This window comes from Andrena cerasifolii, chromosome 7 (assembly GCF_050908995.1).
Source record: "Andrena cerasifolii isolate SP2316 chromosome 7, iyAndCera1_principal, whole genome shotgun sequence".
NCBI lineage: Eukaryota > Metazoa > Arthropoda > Insecta > Hymenoptera > Andrenidae > Andrena > Andrena cerasifolii.
Genome location: NC_135124.1, coordinates 8,596,165 through 8,613,502, shown reverse-complemented (window position 1 = coordinate 8,613,502; position 17,338 = coordinate 8,596,165). Strand labels below are relative to the sequence as shown.

The window sequence follows — 17,338 nt, the reverse complement described above, 5'->3', positions numbered from 1 at the left end:
GGAGAGGATGGAAATTCGAGAATCGTATTCGCGAGTCTCCGATCGATCCCCCGTGTGTGAATGACGCGTGATCCTCGGACGAGATCGAGGCGATGTCCCGGGGCGTCGTGACGTGTCCGATCACTGATTGTATTCGGTCACTGCGCGGTTTTAACGAAGAGATCGTAACTTCAGTCTCAGTACAAAGTAGGCGATCACTCTCAGGATAATGAGAAAACCGGCGAGCGCGACGGCGTCCACCCAGAAGACGGCGTCCTGCATGGACATCTCTTCGAGGAACTTCGTCGGGCTCTTGAAGTGGCAGTAGGCGTCGGAACACTTGAGCTTAGCGCGATTATAACCGTACACAGAAATCATGGCGCCCTCGAAGCTGTACCTGACGTAGCTCACGTACGAGAGAAACTTCAGGTACTTTGGAATGGCATCGAAATTGACGAAGAAACCGGAGAACAGAATGATCGGCACCGACGACACAGGGCCAATGAACACTCCGCTCTGAAACAATAGCACGTACAGATCTCTCTTCCGTCCGGAGAAAGTGCACGAAGAAATGTTAACGATATTTACCTCTACACTCAACGCTGCTCCTATCACTAGACCGATGGATTGCGAAACTAGCGCTGTCAGTACACATATGGTTAAATACATCATGAATCTATTGGTTTCCAAGGGTTGCGACGTTATGAAATATACAATGATGACGTACGCTACGGAATACACTATCTGCAACAGAGATGGTCGACGCGTTAATCGTTAGTACGTTAATAATAAAACTGGAAATTAAGAGGGGCCATATTTACTTGAAAAGGTACATCAGCCAGGGTTCTCGCAAGGTAGTAAGACTTTACGGAGTACCAGTAGTTTAGGTGCTCCCTCACGAACACAGACATTTCCGTGGGAACTGCATCAGGAAACGTTACTGATACATGTGGCGACGCAGGCCTGGATATATTTACCAGTAATCGTACGTTTACTTACACGTGAGAATGGTAGGCATCATGGCGGTGAACATGAGAAACATCACCGTGAAGAAGACGCAGCCAGCGTTGCTCATTACTTGCGAGGCCTCGTTGCCGATGTCATAATAAATCGCACCGATCAGGAACCCGACGATTATATGTGAAATCAGCCTTACTTTCGTTAATGTCTGAAACAGCGAAGCATTCCAGCGTGAGCGATGAGCCGTTTCGACGAATCATTTACTTCCAATCTTGTTCGATTAACTAACCATGTCTCTTATTTGCGATAAGAAGCTTCTCTTAAGGAGTATCCAGAATTGGGTACAGCTATTCGTTGGAAAGCCGACCTTCTGCTCTATACTCTCCGCGCTGTCCAGCAGAGAGGTCGTGCAAGAAATCGGCATATTGATCACCGTCCCGCCGTTCGGCTGCTTCACCATTCCGTTCGGTATTAGCGCGGACTCGGACTTCGTTTCCTGCTGCGGCGATTCCTTGGCGATGTCGTTGGAGACGGTTTGCACCGCGTTGATCGCGGCTTGGTGGTGTTGGTAATTGACGCACTTACCGTTGTTCACGGCCATCACCAATTTATGCACGCACTCCCCGTGCTCCCCGCACGCCACCTCCATCACTAAAGGATAAACGCCTTGGTAAGACAGAGGCTCATTGACTTTTCGCTAAAATTCATGTCGAAGCTCCCACACACCATAATCCGCCGGGTTGTGATAGCTGGGGCAATCCAGGCCCATTGACGACAAAAACGGCACCAGGCCGCTAACATTCCCTTGGTATATACACTGCCCTTCGGCCAGGAGGTACAGATGATCGAACATCTCGAACAAACGCGCGCTTGGCTGATGTATCGTGCATATGATAGTCCTCCCTAAAGCAACACCGAAATGTACAGCGTTTACAGAGCAACCACGATCTCGCGAGCGTCTCGCGGTCGTCGCTTACCTCCTCTACTTAACGATTTAAGTAAACTTAAGCACTGGTAACAGGTCGAGCTGTCCAAGCCCGAGGTCGGCTCGTCGAAAAACATCACTGGAGGATTATTCACCAGCTCTAACGCAATCGACAGCCTCTTCCTTTGGCCCCCGCTGAGGCATTGAGCTTGCGTGTTGCTCGCGTCGCTTAGGCCGAGCGTCTCGATGATCTCCTCGATCTGCAACACGTCGTGCATCATTAAAACCTCGGCAATTTCGGGAACATTCGTTATTCGCAACCAAGGCCCCAGCTCGAGCCTTTCCCGCGGCCTACGCGAACTCGCCAAATCGCGCCCTTTAGGTTTAATACATTTATTCCAGCTTTTCGACGACCTTGCCCTGAATTCTTATTCGCGGCTTAAAACGTTTACAGTACGACTCGTAATATCTAATTTAAAACCTTATTTTAAAAAATTCACGCCCTAAGCAGCTGCCTAATTTTGCCTATTGGGACGAGCCAGGCCTCCAACGCGGGGATCCCCTCAACGCACCACCACTTTCTTCTCGCTCGCGCTGATGTCCTTCCCCAGCTTCAGATTGGCCGAGATCATCATCGCCTCGTACACCGTGAGGTGAGGCAGCAGGCGATCGTCCTGCATTATGTAACAGGACATCTTCCGAAATTTCCTCAGATTCCTGTCCTTCCCGTTTATCAGCACCGAGCCACTCAGGTGCGACGTCCTGGAAATACCGGGGATGGTCACGCGCTCCACGTTTTCGCTCCGATAACTTACGAAACTCACTTGTAGCCTGCCAGAACGTTCATGAGCGTGCTCTTCCCAGCGCCGGACGGGCCCATGATGGCAGTCAGCTCCCCGGAGCGGAACTTTCCGTTCACGCATTTCAGGATCGTTTTGTACCCTGCAACACGAAGCACACCGCTGTACCCGCGCTTGAATTCTCTTATTGACCCGTTCCGGCTCGATCGCCCTACAGTCGCGGGGTTTACGTAACGTTTCGCATTGCTAAAACGGAGTCCGCGCTCTTGCCAAATTCGAAAGGTTCGGCGCGGATAAAGCACAGGAATTTCGTTAAGGCCGTAGGTTTCACGGTTAGCCGGGTCCCCTGGCTGACCTCTTTACAGTGCAGTCGGGCACCACCCCTACCCCAATCCCTCGAGGTGCATCTGGACCGAAATCTGAACGAACCTGTACGTTTCTATTGATTCTTTTAGCTAGGTCGTTCACACGCGTTGTTGAACGGAACACGCCTACCGAATGCGTCGCCGCGTTCGATTCACGCGTGCCTCTCCCCTTTAGCCGTCGCCGTCCCCGCGCGAACCCCACAGGACCCCGTGGACCAACCTCTCTTCCTGCCCTCGGACACGCTGTACGCCAGGTTCTTGAACTCGATGTCAACCGGTGGCCTCTTCGGGAGATGCGTCAGCGTTACCGCCGGCCTTTTACCGTCCTGCCCCGGACTGTGGTTCGGCACCTTCCTGGCGAACATGCTGCTGCTGCACATCGCGGCCACGGCGCCGTTCGACGCGCTGCCGTTGCAATTGCAGTGCAGATTGTTCTGCGAGCCGCTGGAACGTTAAGACAGAAGCGTTCGGGAATCGTGGGGCTCGTGAAAGTAGATTTTAAAGTCTGTCGATAGGATCTGATAAAATTCCGGGGGAGAAAGAACACCGCCTCGTTCGCTAAAGCCGAACTTTCTCCTTTGTTCCGCCGAGAGCGGTGGTTGTCCATTTTTCGGGAAACTGTGAGTCAGTTGTTTGGTTGGGAAACTATCGCGGGCCCCGCGTACCTCGCCCCGACAAATTAGATAATTGCCGGCTCTCGTTTCCGCGAAGCGGGCGTTTAAGCCAAGCTAATAGAGAACGGTTCGCCCCGTGCTACACTTTGCGAGCTCTTGCGCTCATTCTTTCGTGTTTTCCGGGTAATTTTAAATGCGCGTCGGATCACTGTGTATTTGTAAAGAGCAGAAGCAGAGGTGGGCAAATTTTTAATTTAAATAAGTTAGAGAAATTATTCGTCACTTGCCTGTTAACCCGAGGTGACTTTATCCGACACGTGAGGGATAATTGAAGGGTCGAAGACTGCCAAGCAGCGCGTTATACGCGGCCGCTGACTTATGGTGGCGCGCGAGATTTGTTATATCGTCATATCTTCTACAATTATTTATCAATCAGTGTGAAAATTGGTGAAAATCTTCCTTGTATGTTAAGGAAAAACTTTGTCGCTGCAAGTTAAATGTACCTCAAAATTGCCTCGATACTTTTTAACGGCGAACGTTGAAAAACATGGGTTATATCCAGTATTACTTATTAATTAAATATTATCACATTTGTTAACATAAGGGTTTTGTGCGTACATTTTACGGCTTCGCTAGAGTTTTCTGAAGTTGTATTTTAAGTTTCATAACGATCCATTAATATTTAATATTTACTCAAATACTTTAATATTTACTCAAGTTATCGCAATTTATGTTTAAAGAAATAATGATTTTGGACGATGAAAAAGTTTGTGTTTATAAATTTTAGCTCGAATAGTAATGATTGGATGAACAAACTGCAAATAGAAAAAATGTGTGCCGCGATGAGCTTTACAACACTATATTTTTTTAAAATTCAGTTTCACAACATTTAATTTTCGAATCTTTCTTCGCGTTTGGACAATAATTTTTCCCATTTTCGAGCGCTAGTCCCCTAATTGAATCCGACCCTTCAATTTCATGAATTTTTATTCGTTATTGGAAATTTTATATAAATAAAAATTCTGCCCATAGAGATGCCCAGGGAGGGGGGGGGGGGGGAGTACTTTTCCACGCGGTGAAGGGAGGGCAGAGCTCGTAGGGCCCATTTCTGTTTGTGTGAAACTGTCGCGAACGCATCTCTCGTTATAGCAGATTATTTTTAAACGAATCTGTTGCGCGGGTGTCGAAACGAAAGGATGGGTCACGGTGAATTCGGATACTTCTCGTGCCGTTGCGTACGATCAAACGCGGTGGAGTGTCGAAGCTATATAAAGTTCCCAGGAGCCTCGGCGTGGTGAATAGCGATTAGTGGAGGACTTTCCCCGAGGCAAATCTCCACAGTACTGCGAGAATAGCGTGGAAAGTGTATAAAAATAACCGCGCGAGCGATAAAAAAAGGGTTTCCTTCTTTTATCAAGGCTCAAGCGTGTTTTCTATCGGTGTGAAGCGGAGTCTCGAAGCCAACGGAGTTAAACGCGTGCGGCTTGTCACGTGTGCAATTTAATCTGCTGCTTAATTTTAGTTTTAAGGTTTCGACGGCCACGGGGAATAATCGATATCACCTGTACAGCTTATAAACTGACAATCGGATAAATTCTAACAACGGGTACTTTTCTGTTGCGTCCAATTGTTATCGTGCGACGCGAGCTATCTATCAGTCCGAGGTGCCTGATAATTAAATCCCGTCAAATTAACGTACGCGAGTAATCAAGCAGACTCGCGGAGAAAAATCGGACAGGCGCAATCGGCGGACGTTCTTCTTAATCGAGCCGTTTATCTGAGATTGTCTCCCAAACGGTATAAATATGCCTAACGCGGGAGTTGCGGGGTGTTCAAAGCGCTCGCGAATTTCGAGCTGCAATTTATTCCCGCGAACGGTGAGTCGCGGCTCGACGGAACGAACTGGGAACAGTCTTCGCAGAAGCCTTAGTCTGAACAACGCGATCAATGGAAGGACCTTGAGTTCCGTTTTAGACATATTTGGGGCGTAGAGTACTTCGCGTGTTCGATGTCGACTCGATGACCGCGCTCTACCTCATTCATTGTTTGCACCATGAAACACCTATCTGAATTCCAGTTCGGTTCGAATGGACGATTAACGGGAGCAAAGGTCACGGATGTGGTTATTTAAAGCGCAGATAAAGGATCGGACGACCGAACTCGGGGCAATAAGTCTAGCAAAATCTTTTGGCAAAGGAAATACTTGCGATCAAATACGTAGCGCGCTGACAGTGGTTGTTGCAGACCTCCCCCCTTCGAAAGGTATCCTTCCAAACGCGAATTAAAGCGAAGCAATGAATAGAGCAAGCCCCGCGACTACGCTGTTCAGTCCCTTTTTTATTGTAGCTGTTGTGTAAAGCTTCTATAGAGCACTACTGTATATTGACTCATTCGTGACGCAAAGCTGAACAAACGCTTCGATTTCGACGATTTTTCAATGCCAAGGGAAGGTTTAACCGCTTACGAAGCACGTGCATACTGCTCCCTTGATTCGCAAGAAACATTCCGCGCGAGACGATCGATAGATATAAACGTAGGCTCGCCTTATCTTCTTCTATAGACTTCGTACTTCGTTTCGTATGTAAGTCGCACGGAATTCGAATACCGCCGCGGCTTGTACTTTGACGCGTACTTCAACACCGTCGACGGCTACGTAAATAAGAATCGCCGGCTCGGTGCCTCGCAGCTCTCCAGTAAAGCCGCGTATTCACCTGCGCATTCGCCCCGAATGTGCATTCGGCGCGCACCGATTTTTTGCTCGTTCGGAGCTCCGCGCGCGTTCGCCGCGCATTCGGCGCGCGTTCGGGGTTGAGTGAAATTTGCGGCGTCCATTTAATGGTATTGTTCGGTCCCGAATGCGCGCTTTGATGGACCGCCAACAAGCGGATCGGCCCGAATGCGCGCCGCGCCCCGAACACGCGCCGAACACCGGACGAGCTAAAAATCGGTGCGCGCCGAATGCACGTTCGGGGCGAATGCGCAGGTGAATACGCGGCTTAACGCGAGCCTGACACACGTGTTTCTTTTAAAACTGTCAAGCACTCTTTTAAGTGAGCGCGACGTTTCGCAGAGCCCGATAAATAAAACAAACGAACGCGCGTCTCGAGTTTGCCCCGCGCGCCATTCTCGTGCCGTTCGCGTGTCGCCTTTGCGGAATTTTAATTTCAAACGCCCTTAGCAGATTTGCTAGTTTTTTTTAATATTTACCTGAGGATCGCATTGTTGAGGTTTTCCAAATGTAGCGTCGGCGGAGGGGACTTTATCGTCACCTGGTGGCTTCCGCCTGGTATGAACTGCACTTGTTCATCGCCGCTGTACCTGGGTCCTCCTCCAGCGCTCAGAGTGAGATTCTTCAGATCTGCCATCATCTGCTGATGCTGGAACGACAACACAGCCAATCAGACTACCGGCGCTTGCCAAAGATCCTCCGATCAGCCCGCTCTTTCAGATCGAGTCTAAACAAGTGTTTGTTATCTCCTCGCTGAAGCTAAACGCTCTTTCCTTATCAATTGCACTTCGGTACTGCGTGAAGATGATAAACGTGGGAACGAAGTTGGAGGTGAGAAGGTCTTGCGCGAAGGAACAGCGGTTGGAATAACATCGATGAATCATGCGCATTTAAGGGGATATACCGGTTTGAACCCTCGGAAAATGTGTACACTTTGTGGATTTTTTTACAAGTCAACGGCTCGATGAAGATTTCCCGTTTTTGTACTATCTTTGCATAGTATTATGAACTACTTAACAAAAAAGTTTCAGTTAAAAAAGTATTGTTTTTCGGAAGTTACGCATACATATCCGAAAGCCTCTCGATTTTAGACGGCTAAACGGTGGGCCTGAAAACAGCTGTATCTCGTGTCTGAAATTAAAAACAATAAAATCTTCTTATAAAGTACGTCAATAGCTATCGCCCAACGGGGCCGATTTCGAAGATTTTGGAAAATAAAGAAATGGTGAGAGATCAAAGGTAAAGTTACATTTTTCTAAGAGAAAAGGCCACCTTTTTGCTTTATAAATAATAAACGGGGAATCGGAATGAAAAAAACCCTCGTTGGACGATGTGGAATCTTATTACGATCCTGCGTGCAAAATTGGAAGTGAATTGGTTGAACGCAGCGCGAGTTTTTAGGCGCGCCGTTTAGCCGTCTAAAATCGAGAGACTTTCGGATATGTATGCATAACTTCCGAAAAACAATAATTTTGTAACTGAAACTTTTATTTTAATTAGTTCATATTACTATGTAAATATAGTAAAAAAAACGGGAGATCTTTATGAAGCCGTTGACTTGTAAAAAAATCCACAAAGTCTACACATTTCCCGAGGGTTCAAACGGGTATACCCCCTTAAAAGCAAGGACGTTTCGAACTGTCAGGGCAAGTTCGTGGACAAAGAACTTTCTCCATTCTGCCCGTGGCGCCATTTCCCTCGTTTCTTTTCAGTCTTATTGCCGCGCGTTGACGAAGGGATAAGTCCTAGGCGTTACCTGTCACGTCGGCGAGAAACGACCGGATCTTGAATGTGGAGATATTCGAAGTTTGCATGGCATGCGCGACGTTATAGCCGCCACGAGCGTAGATACAAATCTAGCCGCGATAAACAGGATTATTGGACCTCCACTAGTAATCGAAGAAGCCCGATAATGAGAAAATTCGAGAGACAATCACCACGTAAACATGACCGTATCCAAAGGAGATCGCTATCGGTACAATAGGGCCGGAATAGTGGCGCGGTTGAGCGCTTATCTTCCAAATCACTCGTCTAGCACAATAAATTAGAATTTGTCGCGCGGCTGCGAGAAACGGTGTCTACGACTTACGATCTGTCCAGCTGCGAACCTGAAAACTCAATGATAACTGTGCCCAAACGTTCGTTCTACTGATCTTCCGCGAGTTCGATTGAAAGCGCACAGGTGTGCAAAAGATGACATCAGTTTTCGAACATTCCTCGTCTGCCGATATCGCGGGGCTGGGGATTAGCGTTCGGGTAATTTCATGTTCTTCGCCATGCGACGCCACCAATTTTGTTTCCTCGCGAAAATAGACGTACTTATTTTTCAACTTCGCTGAGAGCGACCGACGCACAGTGTCTCGAAGTACATGGTCGGCCGGGACGAAACTCATAACTTCTGAATTAATCAGTTTTCGATCTAAGTACCTTAATACTTTTTTGTTTAAAGAGGATACAATAATGCATGGATTGATGAAAGAAATAAAATAAAATTGTATTTAGGAAATTAAAGCGATTTTAATTTTTTTTTTAAATAAATAGGTTTTTGCCATTTTTTTTCGGTTACAGTTTGTTGTTGCGCGATTACTGACTAACTTTTGTTTGAAAAACATTTTTATCTGTTTATCGGGAATGCGTGAAAAATTGGATCGATTGTTTAGACTTTAGAGCATATGGATTTTCGGGACAAAGGTTAAAAAATTTACACTTTTTCGATTTTTTTTTAAATATATTTTCTATATCAATTATATGCACAATGAGAAAAGGCGACTGTTTAGACTAACATAAGTGTCTTATGCGAGAGGAGCCTCAGCGACTACGCTAATAATGATTTTGGCTATTTTTTTTTGTTTCATGTAAATTCGCGCAGTTGAAATTGACGTTAACATAAAGTTTAATGATCCCTAAATTAATACACAAAAATCACAGAGGTATTTTTTTAAAAGTCCCATCAAATTTGATAAACATTTAAAATAAAGAATTAGTACAAATTTTTAGCATTGTAAAAAAAACTGACTCAGCAGTTTTGAAGGTATGACAGTATTAAACACAACTTATAAAAACCAAATGAAAAGCATAAACATTCTGCCAATGGCACGTGTTTGAAAAAATGCACCGAAATTTGTAATGAATTTCTAGTACCACTTTTGACAAGAAATTAGTAAATTCAACAGAAGTTATGGATAACATTGAAACCTACGTTCCTATATTAACATTTTAAGACACAAGAATTTGTAGACGAAACACTTCGGATTCTTGACTTTCGTCCATATACGCGTAAAACACTGTGCGCCGGGGAGAAAAGATGGAAGCTATTTATTCGGAGGACTTCCGAGCGCAGAATAATTTCGAAAGTTTAGGAGAGAATGAAAAATCAGAGGGCACTTGCCTGCGTGCGTTGCGACCGATCGATGGCGGTTTTCGGGTTGCGAGCACGTGTCAGAAATCGCACTGACCCTCGCCACACGTGACACGTAGCGCACTGATGCGCGTCTCGCGAGCGCACGTTTTCAAACCGAGCGGATGAATGGAAACTGATCCAGCCGGGATCGCGGAACGGTTCGATAAATCATTGGCCGTCTGGATTGTTTTATCGGGACGCTCGCCGGGAAACAAATAAAATTAACGACCACACCGGCGTGTAACGAGCTCCGCGCTATCGGTAAGAATCGATCGGCTCGCGATTGCTACGTAGCAATTCGTCTGAACGGTCAAGGATCGCGATCCATTCTGTTCCTCGGTGAAGAAACTCGCGGGCGACGCATCACGCCGCTAAATTCTCGCGCACAGATCGGCCAGAGATGCTACGGGGTTAACGGCCAATCCCGCCTCCGAGATGCGCCGCGATTACACCGTACATTCCGCTGGACGCAGCTGCCGGAATAGCGAGCAACGATCCAATTCGTGTAAGTTCCTTGATGAGCACGTGTGCGGTCATCGCGACGAGGCGACGACGTTCGTTAGCATCGATCCTGCGCCCCGAACGACACGCGTCTATCTTATTTCGCGGTTGTCAGCCGCATTTCACCGAAACTGTCGAGCGATTGCATTTGCACGTGCACGTATCTGGCACTTAAATAGCGCGAAGTTACATCGAGCGGCTAGTCCGATAAAGCTGTCTATGTTGAGAGCCGCGGGTGTCGTGTGCCAACAGGCGAAACGAATGCCACTGTTTTTCTTCACCGCCTCGACAATTCGCGCGGACGGTGCACGCATAGGTAAGCTCGCTGTGCTCTTTTCTTACGAGTCATCGTAAATAAAATTGCGGCGGCCGCGAGAGCCTCGGGAACGCTGCTCGAGTCCAGTTCGCGTTTCAACGATGGCAACAGTCGGAAAGAGCATTGAGAAAGACCGTGAAAATAAAGTGGGTCATCGTGTAATATGCAACGGAAACGATCCAACGCCACGCACACGTTTCAGTGTCATTAAGTTACGAATCGCTCTTATAAACCCATTATCGACCCAAGCCTCGAATATCTCGATACTGGCGTATCGTTGCGCTCGCGAGTGTTTTCGTATGCCCGATGTGACGGTAGCACGACGCGCGAGTAAGCGAGCGAATGACGAATAGAAACAAGAAACTCGAGGTTCTGGCAACGGTAGACAAAGGAAGGCGCTTAACCCTCCTGTCAGCGCAGGCATGCAATGGTCGCGGGCGACAAAATTATCTGGGCACCATTGCGTGGGGAATACGGTAAACACTGGTATGGCAGGATGAACTCACCGTAGGTCGACTGTAGACTTTGGTACTCTAGCAGCGTCCGAATTCATACCCTGACGATGAGGTTGTGCATCCTCTGCTTCTCCGCCCTTGACTCGGCCTCACCACCGTGCACAGCACCAACGCTTGCGAGACTAGAATCGCGGCGATCGCGGCAATGTGACGGCGAGAAGGACGAAGCTCGATAGGCCCGGTTGGATGGTTACGATGCACCTTTGATCCTCGCCTTCGTTTTCCCAACGATCGATGAGGAGTTTTTCGAATTGCGAGGCTGCATCCGTGTCGGGTGGATGTGGTCGCCGCGATCGCGATCGTAGTCGGCCCGTGAGTGCGGCGTTCGGTCGCGCGTACACGCATACGCGATCAATCGAATCGCGCGATACAACCCACCGATCCGCGGTGCAAACTGCGACTGACAGGGTAGAGAATAGAGAAACGATCGGCCGACGCACCACCGTACGGACTCAGCTGTCACGCTATCCACCACCGTTCGCCTCCGCCAACGAAATGAACTGAGCTGTCCGACGTCGAGAGCCCAGGGACGGCCACGATGATTGGGGCCCTCTCCGGCGCCCCTTCTATTCTGCCATCTTTCCTTCATCCCTTCTCTCCTTCGCCTCCTCTTTCCCTCTTTCCTTCCTTCCATTAGTCGCTCCTTTATCCTCAGCGCAGGCTTCACGCTCTATCACAGACCTTCGACACTCCGCTTCCCCCTTTCAGAACGAATGACTCAGGATCCCTCTTCTCAACTTTGATCGCTCGCAACAGCAGCCCAAGCCATATGGAGGCTTTATCATCTCGCTGGCATTGCTCCCCATCGAGTTAGTAACAGTTCCTGGGGAAAAGGAAATAATGGACGATATGGGACGACATTGAAAGAATTCGTCACGTTATAGTTTTATTCATCTCTGAACGGCAGTGGCTGTCTATTGAACGCAGAACGCAAGCCGTGCTTCGGGTTCTTCTTCTTTCAAGGTTCACTCGCAAGAGTTTACGTAAATGATGACTGTGAAGTTTCTTAATTGCTGCTCTTGGAAGACAGAGTATGTACACCATTCGTCTTAATAACACGAGTGGATCAAGCAGCGGAATATTTCCTCGCAATTTGCATGTATGAGGCGGGTCGGGGCTCGAAGGACGAACGGCTTTTTTTGTGGCACGATCCGAGCGACTGCTAGCTCGGGAAACGATGGCCAAACATTCGGTGCGCCGTCTGAAAATATCCGTTCGAGTTTCGAAAGGGCCTGCCCAGAGGTAGGGCGTTCGGTCTAGGTAGCACGTCCCTGCGTTTCTTCGCGCATGCACGAAGCGTACCTGGTCGCCGTAGGGTCGAGATTCCCGTGATCGTTCCGGTAAATTTCGACCTCGGCGTGCGCCGAGCAGCGTGCGATGGAGAAGGTGGCACAAGGAGAAAAGAGAAAGGTACGGGCACCGTGTTGGAAGGACCGAGAGAGCTGGTGGCCGAGAGTAGCACGAGGTTCCTAGAGCAAGGAGGAGAGAGAAGTGCAAAGGAGAAAGGAGAATGAGTTTAGCCACGCCGCGGGTCGATACTCTAGCACCAGCCCCGCGCTCGGTGCGCTCGCACCGGCGGGTGCGCTTGCACCGAAGCAGCAGAGTGCAAAGAGAGAGACGAATAGAGAATCGAACGATCGCCGACGAGTACTGCTGCACTCGTGAATGAAGATCAAAGTTTAGCCACGGTTCTGACGCAAGTGCAGCGCGTGCCCTCTTGCTACGGTCTCAGGTGCCTTTCGAACGCTAGCGGGATACACATCTTCGCTATCTTCGGCACAGCTCTCGGACAGCTGGTATGGGAACGAGACGGAGCAACGGAGTTGAGCTCCTATCGCCGCTTCTATTTTCGACGGGCGCGCAAAAGCGAATAGAGCGTATTTAGGGCACATTTCCTCCGTGAACGGAAATGAAGCTACATGACAAGAAACTGCGTATTAAAGCATTCAGTTGTTTTTGCTAACGGACCGCCTTGGGTAAAGGAGGCTCAGATTCACGCTTATCTTTGCTTTTCACTTTGATGACTCTGCGCAGAGAAATCGTCGGACGGCTGTGCTTGATCGGAGTCTGGCGTGTAAGATCGCCCCATGGTTCTAACTAGCAGAACCGGGCAGCAGGGAATAAAATTCGAAAACGCACGCAACACGTGTTTACTTCGCCAGCGAGGAAAAAGAACCGTTCGTCCACTTGCTGGGAGCATTCTTCGTAGTGTGTCACGAACTCCAGCGGGGTTTAAAGAATAGAACTCCTGACTCATAATCGCCAGCGCAGCGAAGACGTACGATCATGTAAACTTGCGAGAAGCGACCGAGTGTCTGGATTCTTGGAGTAGCGCGGAGTATGCGCATATTTTGTGGAAACCAGCGTGAATGCCACGCGGCGTGACGAAACAGCGATTCACCGGGGTTCGATGGTAAATGCACGGCGAAATTGTAAAGACCAGCGGGGGCGCTAAAATACATACAAATGTAAATATAAAGGTCCTCTTTAGGTTTTCGTCCGCCCTGCTACGCCTAGCAGTTACGGATGTGAATGCTAACCGGTGAGAGTAAGACACGTTCCTTACGACCTTTCGCATGGCTTTGTTTTGTGCCGATTGTCCCGGCGCTCCGGGCGTGTTTACGTTATCGCCTCGCTCAGCTCGCGACCAGCCAAATTTCGCCCACTGCGCACGTGTGGCCAGTGGAAGCGGAATAAACTGAGGAGAGAAAAATTCTGGGGAAACAAGGAGCTGTGGCTCCGTGGGGTCGTAAGAACCCGCGTATCTCGCTCCTCGCACCTCTCGCTCAGATCCCATTCACCCCATCGACGAATTGCACGAACCTGAAAAAGAGAGCGTGTTAATTAATTCTCAGGGAAGGCTTTCTATACCGATCAGCGCCACTATATTTAACAGCCGTGTTTGCGACTTCGTTGTACACATTTTTTACCAGCGAGTATACTTTGAATAGCTGATAACCGTTTCCTGGAACTATCGGAAGATGTCGATAATTAATAATCGCGTGACAATGAGATGCACCAATAGCATAGAAATCGAATAGTGCCGAGTACAGAATATGTGCTCGGCTCTAAACGGGGGAAGAACAGCCCGCATAAAACATTCAACTGTTCAACAACAAATATTAGTTGTTGTTCTTTCGCAGATACTATTTTTATCATACGTAATAGCGACGGTCGAAGATCGCATCCTTTTCCTGCGTCACGTAGTCACGTTTCCTTTGTCGCCTACTACTGCACTGGAATTTTTGCCGCTGCGCGCAGTCAGTGCACGCGCACCAAACATCGTGTTTACGCTAGCGATCCGATAAAGGCGCTAGAAATTAAAAAACTAAATACGTGTTCCGTTTCAAGCGCAGGGGGGGCGCGTGACAAAACGACTATCGACCCGTTCCCCGCATTCGCGCTGTTTTCCGTACTGTGTGCGGAAACGATTTGGTAAAACCGAGGGTGGTGGCTCCCTTCGAGCCAATTTTTACGTAATCGGCCTGTCTGCCTCGGTGATCTATTTAGAGAGAGGTGTCTGTGCGTAGCCGTCGCTGAATTACACGTGTGCAGTGGATTGTGCGAGGCAAAAATAACTGACGTTGTTCGATGGCAACTCGGGTTCGACTTTTACAAATTTCGGTGCACGCCCTTCGCGCTGATCTACAGTGAGTCACGAAAGTATTCGAACGCTCGCTATTAAAACAGTATGTAATAAGGCTATACATGTTAGACTTATGTTTTAAAAGTAATGTTGTAACTACTATAAGATACGAGTATCGGGATTATATATATATCAAATTTGAAATGAATCGAATAATATTTGTAGAATTTATGAAACATTTGTTGCAAAGATGTAATGAAACAGGGTCACAAAAGTATTCGAACGGCATTAATAAAACGCACCTTTATATTATTATTTAAAAACAAGATTTCCAGTGCCGTTTCCAACCCCACAACATCACGAAACCATCACATTATTTTACAGTAGGACGTACATTTTTATTATTAACTTCTGAATTGGGTTTTTCCAGACATAACGATCTCCATCCGAACCAAATTTATTAAAAATGTATTAGAAGTATATTAAAAATGTATTAGAAGTATATTTGGTTCGGATGGAGATCGTTATGTCTGGAAAAACCCAATTCAGAAGTTAATAATAAAAATGTACGTCCTACTGTAAAATAATGTGGTGGTTTCGTGATGTTGTGGGGTTGGAAACGGCACTGGAAATCTTTAAATAATAATATAAAGGTGCGTTTTATTAATGCCGTTCGAATACTTTTGTGTCCCTGTTTCGTTACATCTTTGCAATAAATGTTTCATACCTTCTACAAATATTATCCGATTCATTTAAAATTCGATATATATAATCTCGATACTTGTATCTTATAGTAGTTACAACATTACTTTTAGAACTTAAGTCTAACATGTATATTTTTATTGTTCACTGTTTTAATAGCGAGCATTCGAATACTTTCGTGGCTCGCTGTATGTATAACGTCGCGCGGTTTGGGAACTGTGCTAGAATTTCGCTGACCCCGACTCGAATCATTTGCATATACTTAAGCACGTTGATTGAGCTACAAATAGCGAAGCATCACTCGAGTGCACGCGCACTATAATCTGTGATGTCATTTTGAGAGAACTTTTCTGATTTTCCTCTGAGTCAGACGCACGTGTCTGCGGTATCTGCACGCGCGCAGATACAATGTTTCATTTGAACTTTAAACCGTGCAAAACGGTACATTATCTCCCATATTTTTTATTAATTTCTTGTCTATTTCGTATTGTAGAAGAAGATTCCTGAACCAGCTTTTGCTCGGTAGCGTCAACGTTATTATTACCCTCTCCCGCGAAAGCCTTTTGTTCTCTCATCGTCCACTTAGGACCTTGCGCGTTCTAGGAAGGCGAAATTTATGAATGCTTCCTTAGGAAAGCCTCGAGTCCTTGCATTCCGCATCCTCGACTATGGCCGTATAATCGCGTACATACTTGCAGCGTCGTTGCAGCAGCGGGTTATTCGCTTTCGCCATCTCCTTCTCAATGCCCGAAGCCACGCAATTTGTCGATCAGTTAAAGCACGTTTCGATATAGATATTCGATTACGGAGCAACGGATTATATACCTACGGCAAATTGGATTAATATATCACAGGTGCTTTCAATACAGTGGCGCGCTCAGGATTTAATCTTCAAGGAACCGAGTTGAAGAGATAAAAATATTTTTAATGTAAATTCGATAAAATTCATTAGGCGATTATACAAATTTACTTCAGGAATAAAATCCAGTTTCCTTTTCTATTTACAAAGCCTCTACTTCTTTGGGGGTGCCAGGGCCCCTTGGCCTCCCTCTGGGTGGCGCCATTGCTTCGATACAAGGAAGAAAATCGCTTATTTCTACTGTCAATAATTAGGTTAAAATTCCCGCTTGATAATGTATCGTAATCCAGCGACAGCCGTGCCGGTCTGATTACGGAGTTTGTTGTTCTTGTCACGCCGTTCGGTGCAACTGCACTCGGCTTGACGGCTGCATCGCGGAAGGGCACTTCATCTGGATGCGTTAGAACAAAGGAGTCAGGCATTCGATCTAATATTACAGTGACATCATTTATGCTTATGTTGTCTTGATAATTATGGGACAGAACGCACCATAGATACAAGACTCTTTTCGCATCAACTTACCTTTATCCGTTTGATTTTAAGGTTATTGTGTTATTTCCCGAGATGCCGTAGAATTTACGTACCATTGTTACGGCATCCAAGATCACAGAGCAAGCTGCGAGCACATTGCACAAGTCATCGATGACTAACAAGCAACTGCACCGTGGAAGTGATGCATGTTAAGCTAGCATAACGCTTACATCGCGAAACCACACGTTAAGAAGTTCAATAACGAGAGAACTAACCTAAGAAGAAATATTACATGTTCAGATTCCTATTTGGTGCAATCCGAAATTTGATCACTCGATCCGAATATTCGAATACTCGAATTCTCCTGATTATTCGAATATTCCAAGAAATCAATCGACTTCTCTGATATTCGAGTATTCGAATACTTAGATTATTTGTAACTGCGTTACAAAGTTCAATAACGAGAGAACTAACCTTACATGTGATTTAAACTTTTGCAACTAATAGTGCAGCAAGAGAATTTCGATACTGAAAGATAACGAGTTTTTAATCGAGGAGTGTCATTTCTCTTCGACCAGGAAGAAAATGGCGACTATGTCAAAAAACAGTGGTTGTCA

At 46.9% G+C, this 17,338-nt stretch overlaps 2 protein-coding genes across 2 annotated transcripts in view; both read right to left on the bottom strand.

The window, feature by feature from the left end:
• The window catches only part of LOC143371731 (ATP-binding cassette sub-family G member 1), a 228,810-nt gene that overhangs the window by 23,697 nt on the left and 187,775 nt on the right, over window positions 1–17,338 (bottom strand). The gene's annotated exons all lie outside the window — the stretch shown is intronic.
• Window positions 14–11,771, bottom strand: Atet (ABC transporter expressed in trachea). The gene is made up of 12 exons (XM_076817236.1): window positions 11,095–11,771; window positions 6,851–7,020; window positions 3,250–3,473; window positions 2,689–2,806; window positions 2,437–2,626; window positions 1,917–2,124; window positions 1,666–1,842; window positions 1,229–1,590; window positions 979–1,147; window positions 801–901; window positions 568–723; window positions 14–495 (listed from the first exon to the last, which is right to left on the bottom strand). The coding sequence occupies exons 2-12, from the start codon at window positions 7,009–7,011 to the stop codon at window positions 151–153; spliced, it is 2,211 nt and encodes a 736-aa protein (XP_076673351.1). The 5' UTR covers window positions 7,012–7,020; window positions 11,095–11,771; the 3' UTR covers window positions 14–150.